The sequence below is a fragment of the Ambystoma mexicanum genome, chromosome 7q (genome assembly GCF_040938575.1).
Source record: "Ambystoma mexicanum isolate Mex_15411 chromosome 7q, UKY_AmexF1_1, whole genome shotgun sequence".
In the NCBI taxonomy this organism is placed as follows: domain Eukaryota; kingdom Metazoa; phylum Chordata; class Amphibia; order Caudata; family Ambystomatidae; genus Ambystoma; species Ambystoma mexicanum.
The window spans coordinates 991,509,175-991,527,814 of NC_090941.1; the positions used below are offsets into that span (position 1 = coordinate 991,509,175).

General features: G+C 43.9%; 1 protein-coding gene across 1 annotated transcript in view; it reads right to left on the reverse strand.

Moving 5' to 3' along the window:
• Positions 1-556: 556 nt before the first annotated feature.
• The window catches only part of LOC138528476 (putative mitochondrial transporter UCP3), a 41,177-nt gene continuing 23,093 nt past the window's right edge, over positions 557-18,640 (reverse strand). Inside the window, exons 5-8 of the mRNA XM_069640136.1 lie at positions 13,918-14,115; positions 11,863-11,964; positions 7,594-7,774; positions 557-1,932 (exon numbers count right to left, since the gene is read on the reverse strand). Of these exons, the coding sequence (XP_069496237.1) occupies positions 1,830-1,932; positions 7,594-7,774; positions 11,863-11,964; positions 13,918-14,115 (584 nt within the window). The 3' untranslated portion in view covers positions 557-1,829. The remainder of the gene's footprint in view (positions 1,933-7,593; positions 7,775-11,862; positions 11,965-13,917; positions 14,116-18,640) is intronic.

The window sequence follows — 18,640 nt, forward strand, 5'->3', positions numbered from 1 at the left end:
GACCTATGAATGTAGGCCACCAGGATAGTGTCACTAAACGCCCTAGAACAATGCAGATGATAACATAGGGGGAGCCGGGGCACAGTGGTTTACTTGTTGGGTCTGGCAAAAAAGAGGGAGTTCTAGTCCCATCCTCCCTACCACCAAATTGTGTGTTTCCTGGGATATCACTTCATCACACTGGTCGTCAATTCCTTTATCTGCCAAAATTGGGAGTTTTTGGCAACAGACATACTTGTGCCTTTAGGTTGTATAAAGAAAATGTGCACAGCATAGATTCCCAGTGATTTATATAGCGTTCTACATAGGAGGTTCGAAGAACTTCCCGCTTTTGACAGCTAACAGGTCTGCGACACAAGAGTCGCAAAACTGGAGAAACTCAGAATAAATCAAGTTATGCCGCACATAGACAGAAGAGTTAAGTCACTAAAGCACATCTCTGTAGTTGCTGATGTGGAGCTGAAAGCAAAACATGTCTCCCCTGCATACAGATACGACGGTCACAGAATCAGAGACTTTTGGGTCTTCGTCAGGCACGCTAACATCAAACCTGTCCTTAGGTTCACAAATTGTATTTATTTCATATCTTATTTGCTTAAATATTAGGCATTAACAAACATTTTCAACAAATTAACATAATTTACTTTGGTACTTTGTCGACCTGCGAAAAGTATTTATCTATCCCAGTATTGGAATATAAGTCTATTGCAGATGTGGCTTAAACTGTAGGTGGCCTTGTAGTTCCAGGTGCAGGGAAATAACACTGAGTTCATCAAAGATTGGAGGCATTCAGATCCTAAGAGCCATGGAGTCGCTCAGACGCTACAATCCCTGGAAACATTTGGATCCTATGGAACTTGGATATGTTGAGATCCTAATGGTCATGGAGATGGTCAGATCCTAAGGCCATTGGAAACATTCATATCCTAATGGTCTCAAAGATGTTAAGATCCTAAGGGTCTTGGAGATGCTCAGATCCTTAGGCTGCCTGAGATGTTAAGAACCTAAGGGCCTTGAAAAGATTAGGATCCTAAGAGTCTAGGCGATCACGCGATTCTGATGGACCATGAGGCATTCAGTCGTATGGTCCTTGGGGTCAAGTATTTCCACAAGCCTCCAGCATCCTTGAGCATCCGTGTTCTTCCCATACCATCACATTGGCCTCCTTAGGGATTTTACTTCCCCTGTCTCCCTTTAAGTCACTTCCTTTGATCCTGTGTTATTTTTTCTGCAAATCCCCAGGCTCCCTTTTATGAAGCGAAAAGTGAACTACACCACTGCTTAGGCTTTTTGAACAGTAATCCAAAAATACAGAAGAGTACATTTTCTCCGAATCCACAAGAGATATTCAAGTTAAAACATTATCCATATAATTTCTCTGTGCTGTCCAATTGTTTCTTGTGTTTCAGATGGCCTGCCTGGCTTTGTTATCCTCCTGCTTGATTTTGCTGGTGTTTTTGACAATACTTTCCTTTTTCTTTCTTGAGGGTCTTGGCCTGCGGTTTATTTCTTTGCTTCTCTCTTGGCACCTGGGCACCAACGAGGTTCATATAATGGTTTAGCCCCACTGGCTGACAACCACTAAAGTAGACGCCGGTTGTACCACTGTGTGTGAAGAACATCTCAACACTTGCATTAAAGTCCCATCGTAAAAGTTGAAACATCCTTGTTCTCTTTCAAGTGCACCACCTCTGAACAGGTTATGAGCCCACGCGCCTTGTAAGCCCCCATGGCCATGGATTTGTGGTGTTCCTTCAGCGATTGCGTAAAGTTCTGGCCCCTGCGGGATACAATCGCTTTTATGCCTTTGGTGGTATTTCTGACGATGACTACGCTGAGCTATAAGCCATCATCATGGCCCTTTTGAGCTGCTCGTAGGTTACAAACATGACGATATTCCAGGACCCCAGGCGCAGGAATGCCGGCATGAAGCTGAAAGAGAAATAACAACAACTGTAAATTCACCTGCATGGATTTATGGTCCTATAACAACAATATGAGTGCAGAGATTAGACAAGGGGCAAATGGCCATTGTAAAATGGGAAAAAGTTCTGGCACAAAGTTTTCTAGGTCCCGGAATAAGGCAGCACACATCTCATAGGAGGTCAGTGCTGCGGCGCAATGAGCGGACAATGAGGAGGAGCACATAGAGGTAGAAAGGATTGCCTACTTGTGCCAAGGAATTTTGTTTTGTTAGAAAAGGGAGGAAGCAGTTACATATTCTTCAAATAAATTAATTGTGTATTTTTGTTTGAAAAGAAGATACAGAATTTGAGCCTTGTTCATCACAGTGTTCCACATAGGTACATAATACAAGTAGTTAAAAGCATAGCTCACTAGTTCAAGCTACGCGTGGTTGTCATGCCACCTGTTCCCTGGGAAACAAAATTAGGGAGACAAAGGGCGTGTATGGAGGAAGTCCCTTATGCCTTTCAGCCCTTCAAGACTTGCAATGACTTACTGTTCACCTCTGGCTGGAGACCACATAGTTCTAAATTCCTGCCATGGTTCGACCAGTCCTCAATGGTGCTCTTTTAAATAACATTTTATTGTCCGTTTTTCATTAATTGACAAGAAGAACAACTAATGGGCGGAACTCTATACCCTCTTCTCTGGCTGCCCCCATCCTGCATCCAACCTACCCCTCTTGAGCTCCTACATGGGCTTTGGAGAGAGCATCAGACACATCTCACCTTTTGTCTTCAAGTCTATAACAAGTGCAAAATCACCTGAACCCCAAATTTGCACGCTTGCCTTGAATGGGGCTCCTCCTATCCTGGATGGCCCAATTCGGCTCTGCCACCGCCCGCTCACAACCTAGAGATGATCCTTCAATTATCTCAATATTTTGTCAAACGTTTTGGGGCCGCCACTCCTCTTGTAATCTACTCTATCAGTAGTCTCTGGCCATTCCCCACCTTCCATTCTTGAGGGCCCTCACTGCTCCTTTTCCTCTTCACTGTATACAGGCCATGGACGTACTTGGTTTTTGGTCCATCGTGCGTTCAATTTCTCCCCAAACGCTGTAATGGTGCACGCACTTATGGTGGCCGCGCTGCAATTTAAAGCAAAAATACCCTGGAATGGTTGTCACCATTAAAGCATGAGTAACATATAAATTAATAACCTGGGCATGGACATACACCAGACAGTTGCCAAGCCACACAATGGGCCTCATCAGGAGTTGGGCGAAGCGGTAAAAATGCGACAATAGCGCTATTACCGCTGGATTACCGCTCTGACCAATCCTGAGCTCATAGCATTTGACTCCAGCTCGGAGCTGGAGGTGAATGCGTCGACTTTCTGCCCATTCGCGGTGCAATTACCGCCAATGTAATTGCACCAAAAATGCCCCATTGAGTCCTATGGACTCAAAATAAATGGCGATTTACCGCACCACCACAACTTGTGATCCAGTGCTAATAGCACCGGACCAAGTTGCAATAACGTTAATTGCGTTGGGTGGTATCCTGGGGGATTTACCGCTAGGATACTGCCACCCCTGATAGAGCCCAATGTCTCCACTTTGAAGCGGTGCCCGTTCGATGCTGTTAATTGCCCCAAACATTAGGTTCTGACCTGAAACCTTTTTCGACGTCGAGCATCAGTTCCTTATGGAAACACTGTCTTGCTTTTCTTCTAGACATGCCATTTTAATAGCCGTGTTATTGATTCTTTCCCTTCCATGAATATATCCAGGTTGTATGGGCTAGTGTGGCATATTTATAACTCCTTTGATAATATCCACTGGCCCACTAAACCAGCGCTGGTAAGAATTTTGCAGGCCAACCAAATTTTGACTACAAACACTTGTTATGATATACTACCTTCTTCTGTATAGCGCCAGCAAACCCTCAGGTATAAGAGTGCTCATGAGAGAAAAGGTCTGAGTCAGCTTGCAGAGATGAACTTTTGCAGAAGAGAAAACTTTGAAGATTTTTGAAAATTTGAAACTTTCTTTCCCGTACTCAAAGAATAAGGAACGCTAGTCCATCGCCAAGAGCCTTGAACAGCAAAGCTTTGGCTACCAGCATCCTGTACTTGCAATCTTGGACATACTAGAAAATGCTGGTTAATGGATCATAAGGATCTGACTGAACTGTAACGAGTAAGCCTGGATTAAAGGTCTTTAGGAGCTTTTTTAAATTAACATTTATGGACCAAAGTGGAACCCTTGAAGGCAATTCTTGCCTATACTGGAAGCCAGTGTAATTGGCAAAGATTGGGGTAGAATGCATTTTATAAGGGGTATAAGTAACTATCCGGGTGGTGCCGTTTTGTAAGATTTGCAGTCCAGAAATGTACTTCTTGGGCGCACCTATATAGATTGATTTACATTAGTCTATACCTGCCCAGGCTATTGTGTTTAAATGCACACCCTCATGGCATGGTCCTAGTTGTTTGAACAGTCTAAGATAGTAATGCCACTGACAGTCATGTTGACTGGAGGTGTTAAAGCCATATGTGAATCAAATATGATTCCTAGAGTTTTCACTTTTGGCAGCACCTGTACGTTTAGGGCATTGACTGAAAAAGGTAGGTTGGCTTGTGACTGGTCTAATGGTATTATAATCAATACTGTTTTATTAATGTTCAGACTGAGCCATTTACTCTCCATTATGGTTTACAAATGAAAAGATGTATTAGGCTGGTCATTGTTTGTCATATAATTAACATGTTATGGTGCAAAGAAGATCATGTAATAGCTTGACATAGGTATTAAACAGCAACAGGGAAAGAGTGGAACCTTGGGGAACTCCACAATGAGCAGGAAGGGATTTAGTGAAAAGTCCATCTAGAGTTTCACAATTAGATCTATTAGTTAGAAATGAGCTGAAACACTGTAGCACTGTGTTGGACACCCTTGTCCACCAATGTCTTTGAATTATGTTCTCATAGTCCAGGTTGTCAAAGGCGACAGAAGGACCGAGCATGATGATCAAAGAGCAAGAGTGGTCATCTGTGTTGCATAACAATTATTCTCTGACATCTTTTGAAGCAGGGAGTGCTAACTCTTCTTTGTGACCTCTCCCACATCAAAATCCTGATTGGAGGTCACCAAGAGGTTCAGAAAATTCAACAAAAAACTGGAGTTGTGACAGGGACCACCTTTTCCAGGATTTTTAAAATAAAAGTTATGTTAGCTATGAGCCTGTAGTTGTTAGGCTAATCAAATAAGGTTTTCTTCAATAGAGGATACGTCCAGGAGGTTTTTAACATAGCAGGACTATCACCCAATGAGAGAAAGTTGTTTACAAAAGATGTCAAAAAAGGAAGTAATCTGTCAATACGATCTTTTACTAAAAATGAGGACAGGGATTGACTGAAAAGAAGGTAGAATTCAATTTAGATACTACACTTAGAATTTCCTTGTCTGAGACTTTGTGAAATATACATTGTGTAATGTTTTTATCTCTTTGAGGAGAAAGTCTTGTTAACCAGGACAATTTTGTATTAATAGATAAACAGTAAGGCAGTAGATAGTTGTAAATTGTCTTCTGATCTGTCTTTGGTCCACTTTCTTAGAGGTTTCCTAAGAATAATGAACACAGCTTACAGTTCTTGTGTGTACCAGCATTGCCATTGGTATTGAGGAATAATCATTACCAAGTTTGTTGGAACAACTGTATGAGTGATCTCAGGTAATAAGCGATTGTAGATAGCAATTTGCTCATTAATGTTGGTAGAGGAATATTGGAAAATGCTTTCCTAATTAACTGAGAGAAGCAATCTGATTTTAAAGGAATAGTTCACTCAAAAATGTTATTGTCCCAAAAGATGAGCAATAATCAAAAACATAGATTAAACATCTTTTTAAAGAAAGTTCCTAAGTAAACATTTGAGCAAACGAGGCTCAAAGAGTTTACATGGGAGCATCCATTTTGTCAATTCAGGCAGCCCCCTCAGCTCATGTTAAGCTCTGCCCTGGTGGCACTAAACAAGCAGCAAAAGCCCCCTACTGTGAGCTTTTGCTTACTGTAGCCAGAGCAGAGCTGTACATGGAGGAGGCTGCCTTCACTTTCCTTTTATGTTTTCGGTGCTCCCCAAGCCCATGGAAGCACAGAAAATGTAAAATGAAAGGCAAAAAGCAAAGGCGCAGCAATTATAAATACAACGTTGTTATATTTGTGATTGCCGTGGTTAGAAAACCACGGAAATCATAAATACAACAACGTTGTATTTTTGACTGCGCCGGCTTTTGCTTTGAGTCTCCTGGGTCGGCGGAGCCCAGGAGACTCAAAGCGAAAGCCGCCGCTGCCAGAAATACAATATTGTTGTATTTGTAAATGCCACAGTTTTCTTTCTACTTTTCCTGGGCTCCCAGAGGAGCCCGGGAAACGTAGAAAGAAAACCGCAGCATTTATAAATACAACAAAGTTGTATTTATGTTTGCTGTGGCTTCAGCTTTGAGTCTCCTGGGCTCTCACGGGTCGCGGGAGCCCAGGAGACTCAAAGCTGAAGCCACCGCAAACATAAATACAATGTTATAAATGCTGCGGTTTTCTTTCTAAGTTAGAAAGAAACCCGCAGCATTTATTTTGCAGTGCTTTGAAAAAAGAATGAAATTTAAAGCACTTACCAGCAGCAGCTTGTGTTAATCTATGTTCTCCGGCCATAATGAAGCAAAAGCCACCCATTGGTAGCTTTTTTTTATTGCAGCTGGCTGGCTTTTGCTTCATTAGTGCCGCAAGGGCAGAGATTAACACATGCACAGGAGGCTCTTCCATTTCACAAAATGGATGCTTCCTAGTGCTTGAAATGTGTGACTTTGAGCCTCACTTGCTCAAAGGTTTACATAGGAACTTTCTTAATAAATATTTTTTATATATATTTTTTGATCATGGCCCATCTTTTGAGCCAATAACATTTTTTAGTGAACTATTCCTTTAATAATGTATTCTATATTTTGTAGGTCTAATTTTTGGAGAAACCTTTCTTGATAATTAAGTAGGACTGTTATAGAAAAACTGACGACCAAATGGCCAGTCCAATGGAAACAAGAAGTGAAAATCTTAGAAGTATTTAGATGTTTTAAAAATACAGTGCAGCGTATGGCTAGATGTATGCTTGGCCATATGCCACCTGTTTGGATGGGATTAAAATCTGATGCCGCAGCTATGTCCTTTTTGATTAGATATAAGAGTATCTATAGTGAAGTCCTGCAGGACTAAACATTTATGGATATTAATGACTGACTCATCAGAAAGTTGCCTGACTCTTCTAGAAACACTTGCTTGTTATCATGTGGTATGTGAAAAATCAACTCTATGTCAATGGATTTATGTTCATCTAAACTAAGCTTGGCTCGTATAGTCTCCCATGAAGACAAATGATAGGTATGGATGCTCGCACATTCATTAAATCTTTACTGGCAAACCACCTTCTTTCTGCTTGATCTATCTACTTGAGTAAGACGATCACTCAGTGGAGTTCAATTGAGCTTGAAACAGCCTTGATAACCAAGTTGCGGTCACAAATAAAATGCCTAAATCAGTTTTTAGTTATGGAAAGGATGATAGAGTCTTGTGACAATGAACCCACAGGGATGCGCTGTGTGAGCAACCCAGCCGTTTTTTGTTGGTGGAAACCTACCCCTTGTAAAAAGCTGTGGTCCCTTCGGCAAGCGCCATCGTAAACGCGCAGTTCAAGGCGTTCCTGTACTGCCCAGGAGCTGAGTTCATGTAGCGTGTCTTCACGACATCGACGGGCGATGCCACCACAGTAGCACAGAAGCCAGCACCGAAAGCTGCTACAAAATGGCAGGGCAGGTTATCTGGGGGAGGGAGAGAAATGAAGGTAAGCAGTAAGCAGTACTAATCGATGACACCCAGCGCTTGCTCGCATGACATTTGGGTTCAGAGCCAGTCGTTGCAATGACACAAGCCCCAACAGTTCCTGTCAAAGGCTTAGTATTCACCACACATCACAAAATGAATTATGGGAACGGGTTTCGATTATGACTCAACTTGCAGTTCTAAATTTACAAACCACCGAAGAATGAATGGATGGCGTGGGTCTCTCGGGACACAGATCATAATAGCAGGAGCCCACTGAGTCGTGTATGCATGCTATCATGATTTCTGTGTGGTTGGTCATTATATCCATACATTGAAATGCAACACACACCCACCCCCTCCATTTTGTCTTGCATCCTAAAACAGGACCTCAAGGAGCCTGGAATGCTTTTCATTACAGTTAATACTAATGGTCATATCAGGTTTTTGTGCGTTTATAGTGCTTCATGAGGAATACCTCCAAGCTTCTAAGTGTTATAATGATAGGTGTTTCTACCCTGTTTAACAGCACTCAATATGGCATCCTCGGGAGGATGAATTGCTGAGTCGGCCCAATCCAGGCCAGAGACAGAACCTTTCACTTCAGGCTGCCATTGTACAGCAAAGCCTGATGGGGGCTGATGTTGTATTTAGGGGTGACGTGTGAGAAAGCCTTTGAACCAAGATGTGTTGTGATGTGCTTTCATCTTCTCTGCTTGCATGTTGTGATGTCATGCGGCATGGGCGTGACCTGCTGAGCGTTCCTGAAGTGACAGTAGGGGGAGGCTGGGCCCGCCAATGTCCCTTCCTGGTGCATGTCTTGTGCCACTTCCGGGACCTGAACATCTGTAAACAAGTAAATAAAGAAGCTTCCTTGGTACCCGAGCCTCCTGGCCCACTTCTGAGAAGGTTTGTCCCCACAATATGCCTGGCATTGGGGTCGTGTGGGGGCCTCGACGAGCAGCAATTGCTACCCCTGTCTTTCCACTTGCCACCCCCTGTGGACTGCTTTGCAACCCATGTGTGTCACAAATCTGGCTACTAGTCTGATAAGTGCCTGTTAGTTGCAGTGTCTGGTTGCATGTGCCTGTTATCGGTACCTGCTTGGTAACATGCACAGATCAGTAAGGATTGTTTAAAAGCAAGTGCAGAGCCCCTTGATTAAGAGCCACTAGCTCAGGGAAGTGACATCACATGACCCTTGACCTTTGATGTCATCACAGGAAGTGACGTAATTTGACCCCACCCCGAAGTGACATCATGGGAAGCAATAAAACATGACCTTTCACCCCTTTAATGAGTCTAGCAATTATTGTATAGAATTCCAGAAAGACAAATTATTTGGTATTCCTATTCTTTCTTATTTATGGTCACTGCTCAAAGTGTTACACTTGTGGAACCCCCTGTTTTTTTAAGAGGCCTCAACATAAATTCCAACCACTCCAAAAACAAAGAGCCACATGGCACTGGCCACAGCCCAGGAGCTTCAATGTAAAAAAAAAACATCCTTTGTTTTCTTTTTTTGTCTTTTTTAGGGGTAGTAAGTGACCCCTGGCGACCGCCAAATGACGTCCCTCCACTAGTTCATGTCACTTAGTTGTACATGGCAGAGTGATAGGGCATGCAATGTCACCTGCTAACCCTGTGACCTTTGGCAAAATCACTCGGCTCTTCTCCATATTGTCCAACATTTGGGAACCACCTAAGAGGGAGATTTTACACCAGGATGCAGGAAGTTTGTTTTTCCAATTGTACTTGCATTGGTGTTGTATATTTAATGTGGGAGAAAGCAAGGAATGTTTTGAAACATCCCCTTTTTCCCCTGAAGCACTCAGTATCCCAGCAAAACAGGGAGAGTTGGCAGGTGTGCTCGAACTCAACTGTCATTGTGCTATTCCCTGAACTTTGCACACTGTCCAGAGCTGTGGGGTCTAACCCCTTAAGTGCCAAGGACGAGTATGCTCGTCCTTTTTGCATAGACTTGCAACGACCCGTAGTAGCCCAGATTTTCAAACTGGCGTCCTCGCGGACATGGGTTCCACAGACGTATTTTGAGCACATTTTTGATTGGGTTATACACAGGGCCGCTCTGCTTCGTTAAAATGCAAATGGACGAAGCTCATTGGACGAGGAGTCGGACATTATATACGAGACCTTGGAGGAAGGGGTCCCCTGCGTTTTGTGCACTGCGCCCCACCCAAGTGGAAGATGAAATGCACTTTATGCTCTTCTGTCCATTGCATACAAACCTGAGATGCAAGTGGCTGAATTCTTTACTAAGTCCACGTGGAAGCAAGACGAAGCAGAGCAACACAGGTTCGAATCCCCGGGAAGCGCGTTATAAATAACTATCATATCACATCACGTGTGATTACTACCAGGAGGGCGGCTCCTGCAGTTAGGGAATCATGCTCCAAACCCTGGCCTTTCAATGCGGTTTCTATGTTTGTATCCACTGCCTTTAAAAAAAAGGGAGAGCTGAAGTGTTTTGTGTTTGTACACACGTGCTGTCTGATTTGTGTGTTTATAGACAGTTGTGTCTAGTAATTGACGAAATTTGATGCCGAAAATTCAAGTTACTGATGTTTCTGTAACTGTCATTAATTAGCCTAACGGGATGGAATTGTATAAATAATTTGTTGTGTGATTTTATCTAGTTGAATGAATAACTTTGCTTAACTTTTATGGTGTACAGCCGAAATAAATCTGATTTGATCGATTGATGTTACTGCTTCCTAATGACTATGCACCTAGTGAAAATCGGGAAAAAATCCACGGATAACTTTATCGCAGGCTTTCTTTTTGTTCATTTTATTAATCCAGTGTTTCTATCAATGACAACGACTGCGTCCCTTGCAATATGGTTTTTACTCATGGTGCAGTTTGCATAGGTTAGTCACTCCAAACTCTTTGTGGGAAAACTGCTGGAAACTAGCAAAATGTGAAACTGACATAATGAAACTTAAAACCAACATTAAGAGGTGACAATATTAAATAGAAGAAGATAATTATAAAGATGAAACAGTCCAACAGAGCCCATCTAACAAAAACAGCAATAAAACACGTCTCATGTAGTGAAAGCTCATTGCACTTCCTAGGTCTGTCAGTGTGTAACAACACACATAAGGCCTCTTAACGGGGTCGCAGGTAAAACCTGCTGGTAGGCGGCGGGCTACCGGCAACCCCGTAACACTGTTTCTGTCTGACTTCCCAGTGCCAACGGGGTATTATGGCAGGTGGCGGAACGGTAAATCCCCATTCCCGTGGAGTCCCATTGGACAATGCCACAAGAATGGGGTCACCGAAGCGCCAGAACTCTTCTGAACGGTGCCGGTGCTTCAGTGAAAATACTGCCGGTAGGGTCCTGAACTTAGTTTGACCGTCTGGAAAGGGTGGCAGTTACGTTGGTACTGCCACCCTTTATTCCGGACCGCAAACTTCTAATGAGGCGCTATAGTTTGGGGACTTAAGAGTTTCAGAGGTAAGTGGGGGCACTTAGTCTCCCGGCATGCTCCCTACTCACAGCTCACCCTGTGACCATGGGTAAGTGGTCTCTGGAAGGCTTTGTCCGCCTCTCATCCAGCGACCTCCATGATCTGGTCGCAGGGGGGCGCAGACTACAGAACTTTTCTGGAAAGGGGGCTTGGGATAGAAAAGTTTTAAGTCCTCATTTTTATAAGCGCACGGTTTGTTATTTTTGAAAACCGTGCAATTTGTGTGCATCTTGCGCATGGAGCTGAAGGCGCGTAAAGTCTGCCTCCACCTCCGCAGCCCTTCTGTGGGGCCGATGCACATGCACCACTGCCCACATTGATTTAAATGTGGCATAGAGGGTTAAGTCGGCATTGAACTCCGCCCGGTTGCACCTGCAAAAAACAGAGGGAACCCATTGGGATTCATGTAAATGCCATCTGCAATGCACAGACATTACGTATGGCATTTAGAAGTGGAATGGCCACACATTAAACAACACACATTGCATGCAGAGGACTGCTTACACAGAAGTGTATGAATAAACCCATAGTGTCCCAGCAAGCGCGTTCCTCCCCATTGGAGCGCCTTGCAGCTGACGCCATGTTGGACTCACCTGTCAGAAGGTGGCGCTTCAGCAGGGCCTCCTTAATCACGTCGTAGGTAACCAGTTCCGCGCAGTTTACAATGGCGTTGCGGGCTATGTTGGGTAACGTTCCTGCGTTGGAAGAAGAGCAAACAGTTAACGGTGGTGACCACCTGTGACCTTTACTAGAACTCTTCTCACTGTGTGTTGGCCGGAAATGGTTCACGATGTCCACCCCCTACACTCGATTAAGAACTTTAATGGTCATCACTTGACAGGATGTGCCCTTTACTGCTGTCCTTCGGTCATAGCATCAAGTGCCTTCGGGCATTTGAGGCTGCACCCAGCATATGACAGACAGACAGAACCTATTGGCTTTTCCAATGCTATATATGTGGGGGGGAGAGTAAAGTTAATAAAAATGTATTGGTGTAAGGCGGGAGGGCTGTCGGGGGTCTCCCCCCACATATATTTATGCGAAAGAATGGAGAAAAAAAAACTGACTTTTGGTGGTCAGACTTTTCAACTCTGTAATTTCACACAGATGAATGGATTGACAGACCGAAACTATACTCTGGCTATGGAATGCTTCACAAAAGTTTCATTGACTTGAAATTGACGAATTTGCATCAGTACGCTTGCATCTGTGTGTTTACATTGGTTTTGTTCATTTTTCAGGGAGCAGCCAGAACAGGTGTAAAAGAAAGGCTAAGGCAGAAGAGGAAAAATGAAAAGGGAGTGCGGCACACAAGCTTGGGACTGCTGTAAAGACAATATGATGCAAATGCACTGATGCAAAGCCATGCAAACGTTCAGATGTAAAGACATGGAACTGCAAGGGATAATGTGTGCTTCTAAGTTTCATGGAAGGGTGGCAGAAATTAACAGGGATAAAAGTCAATCAAGAGTATATGCAGGCTTTTAAGTGGGCCGGGGCTAGCCGGAGCAGAGCCCCGACAGCCTCAGATATATGAGTCTGAGGTAGGGCCCTGCCACGTCCCCCTAATGTCCCCTGGCAGCCCCGGCTGCTAGAGGACAAAGCTTTTTTTCTAAAGCCTGAAGCTCTCCCGCATGTACGAGAGTTTCAGGCTACACAAAAATCCTTTTCCCTGTAGTGGTGGAGCAGGCACCTGCGAGAGTCCCGTGGGCCGGTGCCACCATTATAGAAGAAAAGGTGCGGCTTCTGGACACTGAGGCCTTTTTTTCTAAAGCCTGAAGCTCCCCCGCGTTCGCGGGAGCTTCAGGCTTTAGGAAAAAAGGCCTTACCTTTCAACCAGCGGCTTCATCTTTTGAGCCTTAATGGTGCCGCTGCCCCTCGACAAATGTCTGGCAAGGGGCGGTGCCACCATTAAGGCTGAAAGCATGTGGCTGCTGTCGCACACCACACATCCTGTTAGGTAATAGATGCAGAGTCCAGAACCCTCTCTCTTGGGGTGCTGATCTCTAGAAAGGGCTGCCTGGCGGGGGTGCCTGTAGCCCATTAAGCCTGGCCTCGTCAAGGGGGTGTGGCCTAATGCCCCATTAGGCAACGCCCTCTTGATGAGCCCTGATTCATTTGCCATGCCACTTAAGGCACTGGTATAGGTAGAGCAGGGGTCTGCTACCTCTGCCTCACCAGAGGTATTCAACCACAAAATCCCAATTTCCTACGGTGGCTCGGTCTCATGGGAGTTGTTATATTATGTTATGTTATTTGGCATTCATATAGCGCTCTATATATCATTGCTATGACCTGAAAGTGCTGGTAGGTTGAACGCCCTTGGTAGTAAAAACACATCTGGAGAGCCAAATGTTGCAGAGAGAGGGGGGATATTCTTTGAACGCTCTCTCCTTTGTCTGTTGAGAGAAAGGATTGGATAGTCCTAGTTGTGTGTGGATTTTTCCATTCTTTGAATGTTCTAGGAGATAAAGTTTGGGTCCTAGATTTCACTTTCATGGAGTGAGGAGGTCCTATTCCAGGTCGGAGTGCTAGGTCCCCTTGTTCTATCAATTCCATATAAGAGAGGTTGCACATTCAGATGCTCCGTTTGTGTGGTCTGACTATTTATGGCCTCATGGATGTAACCAGTGTGTCTCTTGCTGTACCTTTCCACAGTCCCCTGATGCCTTCCTCCTTGGCAATCGTCTTGTAGGCGTCTATGGTCCCATTGTATCTCCTGTTCCCGTCGATCAGTTTGATGTGAGCTTGGAATCGCACCTTCACTACGTCCGTGGGCTGGGCGAAAGTGACCGCCAGGGCTCCGGTGGTGCTCCCTGCAAGGAGCCGGCTAACCACGCTAGAATCTGGAAGGGGCGAGAGGGGAACATGGCAGTGTTACGATTTCTTCAACACAGATATGTTATGTCAAAGTATACTTGCAAGACACCATAATACACTGTCGCCAGGGCTTTAAGTGGGCCAGGGCTCTGGGGGTTGTGAGGCAGGGACTAGGGTGCGTGGCCTGGCAGGGGGTCAGTGCCACAATTAAGAGGCAACACTTGCCTCAGCATGGCCAAACAGGAGGCATTCAAATCAGATAAGTGATTCTGCCCTACTGCGGCAACGACCCTCTGCCCGGCACCACTTTGCACTGATCATCACCCTAGCACCTGGGGCACGACGGTGATGATCCCTGCAATTCTAATGAAAGGGGTGTCTTGCAGGGGGTTCGTGCTGCAATGAAAAGGCAGGCAAGGCTTTCTTTCCTAAAGCATGAAGGGCTGGGGTTAGCAGGGCACATAAGGGAACCCTGGCACGGCCCTGTCTCAGGCATAATTGTCAGAACCTGCTGGGGCTCTGCCCCAGCCAGTCCTGGCCCACTTAAAACCCTTAAGACACCATAATATACCATTGCAGAACCCTTTCCTGCGAAACTTTGGAATTAAACATGCTTTAATAGTTAAGCTCATGGTTTAAGAGGGATTCCCAGGTTGTCACTCCAATTGCCCAACTAACCAAATGCTTGGCTCTCGGGAACTCACTTTACCTTCTGTTCTCCACTTCATTTAACTGAGTGTTAATATAGCTAAGAATTACACTTTCTATGTGAACATGCTTGAGAAATGTGGACATTTTCAGGATAAATTTTTTTATGAGAGATCAAGAAAGAACTGTCAACACAAAAAGACTGTCTAAAGGAATGTGTTTTTAGTTTTGGCTACCTCTAAGCCAAAACGATTGAATTGGAGTACGGCTCGGATGGAGATGGGATATGACGAAGGACACACAGCTTTTGGTTGTTTGGTTATTTATGCGCCATTGCCCACGGCCATGCTAATCCCTATGGCAATTTCCACTCACTTCCTGCTAAAAAAAAATCCTCCTGATAGCTCTTTGAGCTAGCTTTATCAAGCAATGACATCAACCTGTGTGCTTTAAGGGCCTGCTAGTGTTATTTAAAAAGAGTCTTCTGAGAGGTAATGTCTTCATTGCAGTTGTAAATGTGCTTCTGGTGTATTACAAATGACTTGATGAAGCGTGACTTCAGCCACCTGATTTAATAGCAGTATAAGGGCCCTTTGGCTGACATTTGGCTATAAACACGCATTGACAAAGCCAACAGCTTTGGCTTGTGCATTGATATTAGAAATATATGTGTAAGCCACTGCTATTATAGGACCAGGTACTAGTGCCATTTTGAAATTGCCATTAATGGCCAGTTAGTACAATTATGATAGTGACTGGAAAAAGCCTATCTCATGCCTACACAAAAGGCAAAACCAGTGGCATTGAAAATACTACTTCAGACTGGTCCTTAAGCCTAATTAGGAACTGACCTTTCCATGCAATATGGCATGCTCTAAGCATGGTCAGTGCAGGGGTAGTACCAACGATTCTGAAGAAATTGGTGGTTACGCCACTGTTAAAAAAGAATAATCTAGACCCCAAACATTTTCAGAATTACAGACCATTAGCCGGATTGCCATGGGCATCGGAAATCTGGGAAGAAATCGTGACAGCCCAGCTGCAGGAACATGTAGACCAAGAGAAACTACTCGACCCTGGTTTTTGACCAAGGGTAGGCACAGAGACGCCATTGCTGACAGTGTGGAATGATCTGCTGGAAACAGCGGACCAGGGGGCTTGTCCCTGCTGGTCATGCTGGATTTATCAGCTGCATTCGATACAGTGAATCATAGGACCCTACTCAACCGTCTGAGTGAAGTTGGTGGGGTGGGGGAAGCAGATCTCAGATGGTTCGAATCATTTCCTTCTAAGAGAGAACAAAGAGTTCGACTTGGAGACTTCATGTCAGACTCAGTCCCATTAAATTGTGGTGTCCCACATGGATCTTCCCTTTCCCCCGCTGCTTTTCAATCTATATGTTAAATTACTTATGAATATCTTTAGGAAACAGGATATATTTCCACTCATATGCAGATGATACCCAGGTATTTATGAGGATACATAATTTAGAGGAGACCTATGAAAAAGTGGAAAAGTGCTTGCAGGAAATCCAATCCTGGATGTGTGCCAATCAACTAATGTTGAATGCCATTAAGACGGAAGTGGCTTTGTTTGCATCAAAACACCCTTCTGCAGCGAGAGCAATTACACCCCCTTGCCTTCTGGGGACACAGTTGGAGTTCTCCAAGAAGATTAAGAACTTGGGGTGTATCTGGGAGGACAACATGGGAAGTGGAGCCCAGGTCAGCGCAAAGGTTCAGGCAGCATTTTACTCACTACGCCTATTGAAGCATATTTTGCCTTTTATTGCGGAGGATGATAGAGCGGTGGTCATTGGTACGCTGGTCAACTCCAAACTTGACTATGGCAATTCATTATTGTCAGGAATCCCAGTTTACCAGTTACGCAGATTACAAATTGCTCAAAATGCAGCAGTCAGGCTGGTATATAGGGTAATAAAATCTGCCCCAATCTCTGATTTAAGGAGAGCCTTACACTGGCTACCTATAATACAGAGAATTGAGTTCAAGGTTCTGTGCCTGGTCTTTAAATGTGTTAATGGCACAGGATCAGACTATCTAATGAATACAATTAGAAAATACGCTCCTACCCGACAGCTGCGCTCAGTAGATAATAATCTGCTCTTGATACCACGGACAAGATGCGTGAGTAAAGGGGATCGCAGATTCGGAGTTTACGGCCCAAGAGTTTAGAATAAATTTCCCAGGGATATCTGAACTATTACAAATATGATGGAATTTCGAAGGGCTGTAAATACCTACCTGTTCAGTTAGAACCTCTGAAGCTTACTTCTGACTTTCTACAAATGCATTGATAGAGGTACGTTCCTAAATCTAAATATTTCATCTGCGCCCAATTATGATTCATTTAGTCCGGTGCACCATACAAATGGCTCAAAATCAAAATCAAAATCAAAATCATGTCAGCTGCTGGTGCTTCTTCGATTGCTTCCATCCCGAGCAGATCTTTGCATGTTTAAACTGTTCATCCAGCCGCCATTAACACTAAACACATTAATGTCTAATGTATTTTCAGCCAGTCTCCTGTCTGTGCCCTGCTAGAGCGAGTAATATGTTGCAATAGTGCTCCAGCAATTGTATCAATATGGCTTAGTGCAACATTAGCCAAAAATGTGCAAAGCCCTTTACTGAGTGTGAGCAAAAGCTGGGAGAGCTTGTTCTGTGGGCTGTAGCCCACTCCAGAGGGTCCTCACTCACTTTCTGCTCTCGTGCTGCACCACAGGAGAATACACATTTGCATATCTGCCTCGCTTGCCCTCCCCTCCCCCACCCCAAGGATTTGTTTTCCTTTTCGTAAAGTCTCTACATTACCCTTTACAACCGTCCCAAACCTCACAACATTTTGAAAATATCCAATTGAATTTAAAACGTAGTCCATTAAAAAAAAAGTCAATTAAAGTTGTTCCACATAATTGAAACACTTTTAGAAAGAAAAACTAAGCAAAAAGGTGTGGGTTGACCAACTCTAATCAAGATGACGCAGTTAACCTCCTGCAGTTGTTTTGCTGCCAAAAGGTTTCAGCGTGGTCTTTTGACATCAACACAATAATACGTGTACACATGGCACAGTGCTACCCGCACGCATTCATTTGAGGTGATGTCCTTGTGCTGCAGAACTAAAGGGCAGCTTGCTTTCCATAAGGCTTACTTAACAGAAGCAATTCATTTGTATAAACGTTCATTTTCATGTTTCCCCCACCCTCTCTTACTCCTGTTAGAACTGCATCATTGGCCATCAGCAGTGTGGTGCAGTATCTGGATTACCCAATTCACTCCAAGAGATTCAAAATTAGCCAACGATGAGTCCTTCAACATTACTTTGAGGCTTTGAGGGTCAATATCATCATTGCATATTTATTTATTTATTTGTTTGTTTGTTTGTTTGTTTGTTTGTTTGTTTATTTCACACCCAGACCCTTGGGTATCACGACGTGGTTACAGCCAGTTTTGGAAATAATAGTACAAAGTTACAGTGCACAAAAATTAATAACAGAATATTATACAGTGCACAAAAATGTGTAACAATGGAATATTATACATCATAGTCAGTCATTATATACAGGTTTCGCTAGGGGGTTAGATCTAGCAAGTGAGAATCAGCTCCAAATCTTAGTATTAGTTGAATAACCACGTTTTGAGTTGTTTTTTAAAGCCTGAGAGAGAGGATTCATTTTTGATATAGGGGGGAGGGAGTTCCAGTGTTTAGACGCTCGGACAGTGAAACTGCAGCCCCCTGCTCTCGTGGATTTGAATCGAGAGGGTACTAGTGTGAGATTATCATTAGATCTAAGTCATCTCGTGGATTTTCTTATATGTAAAGTATTGTTGAGGTAGCTTGGGGCTTTACTTGTAAGACATTTATGGGCAATGCAGAGTGTTT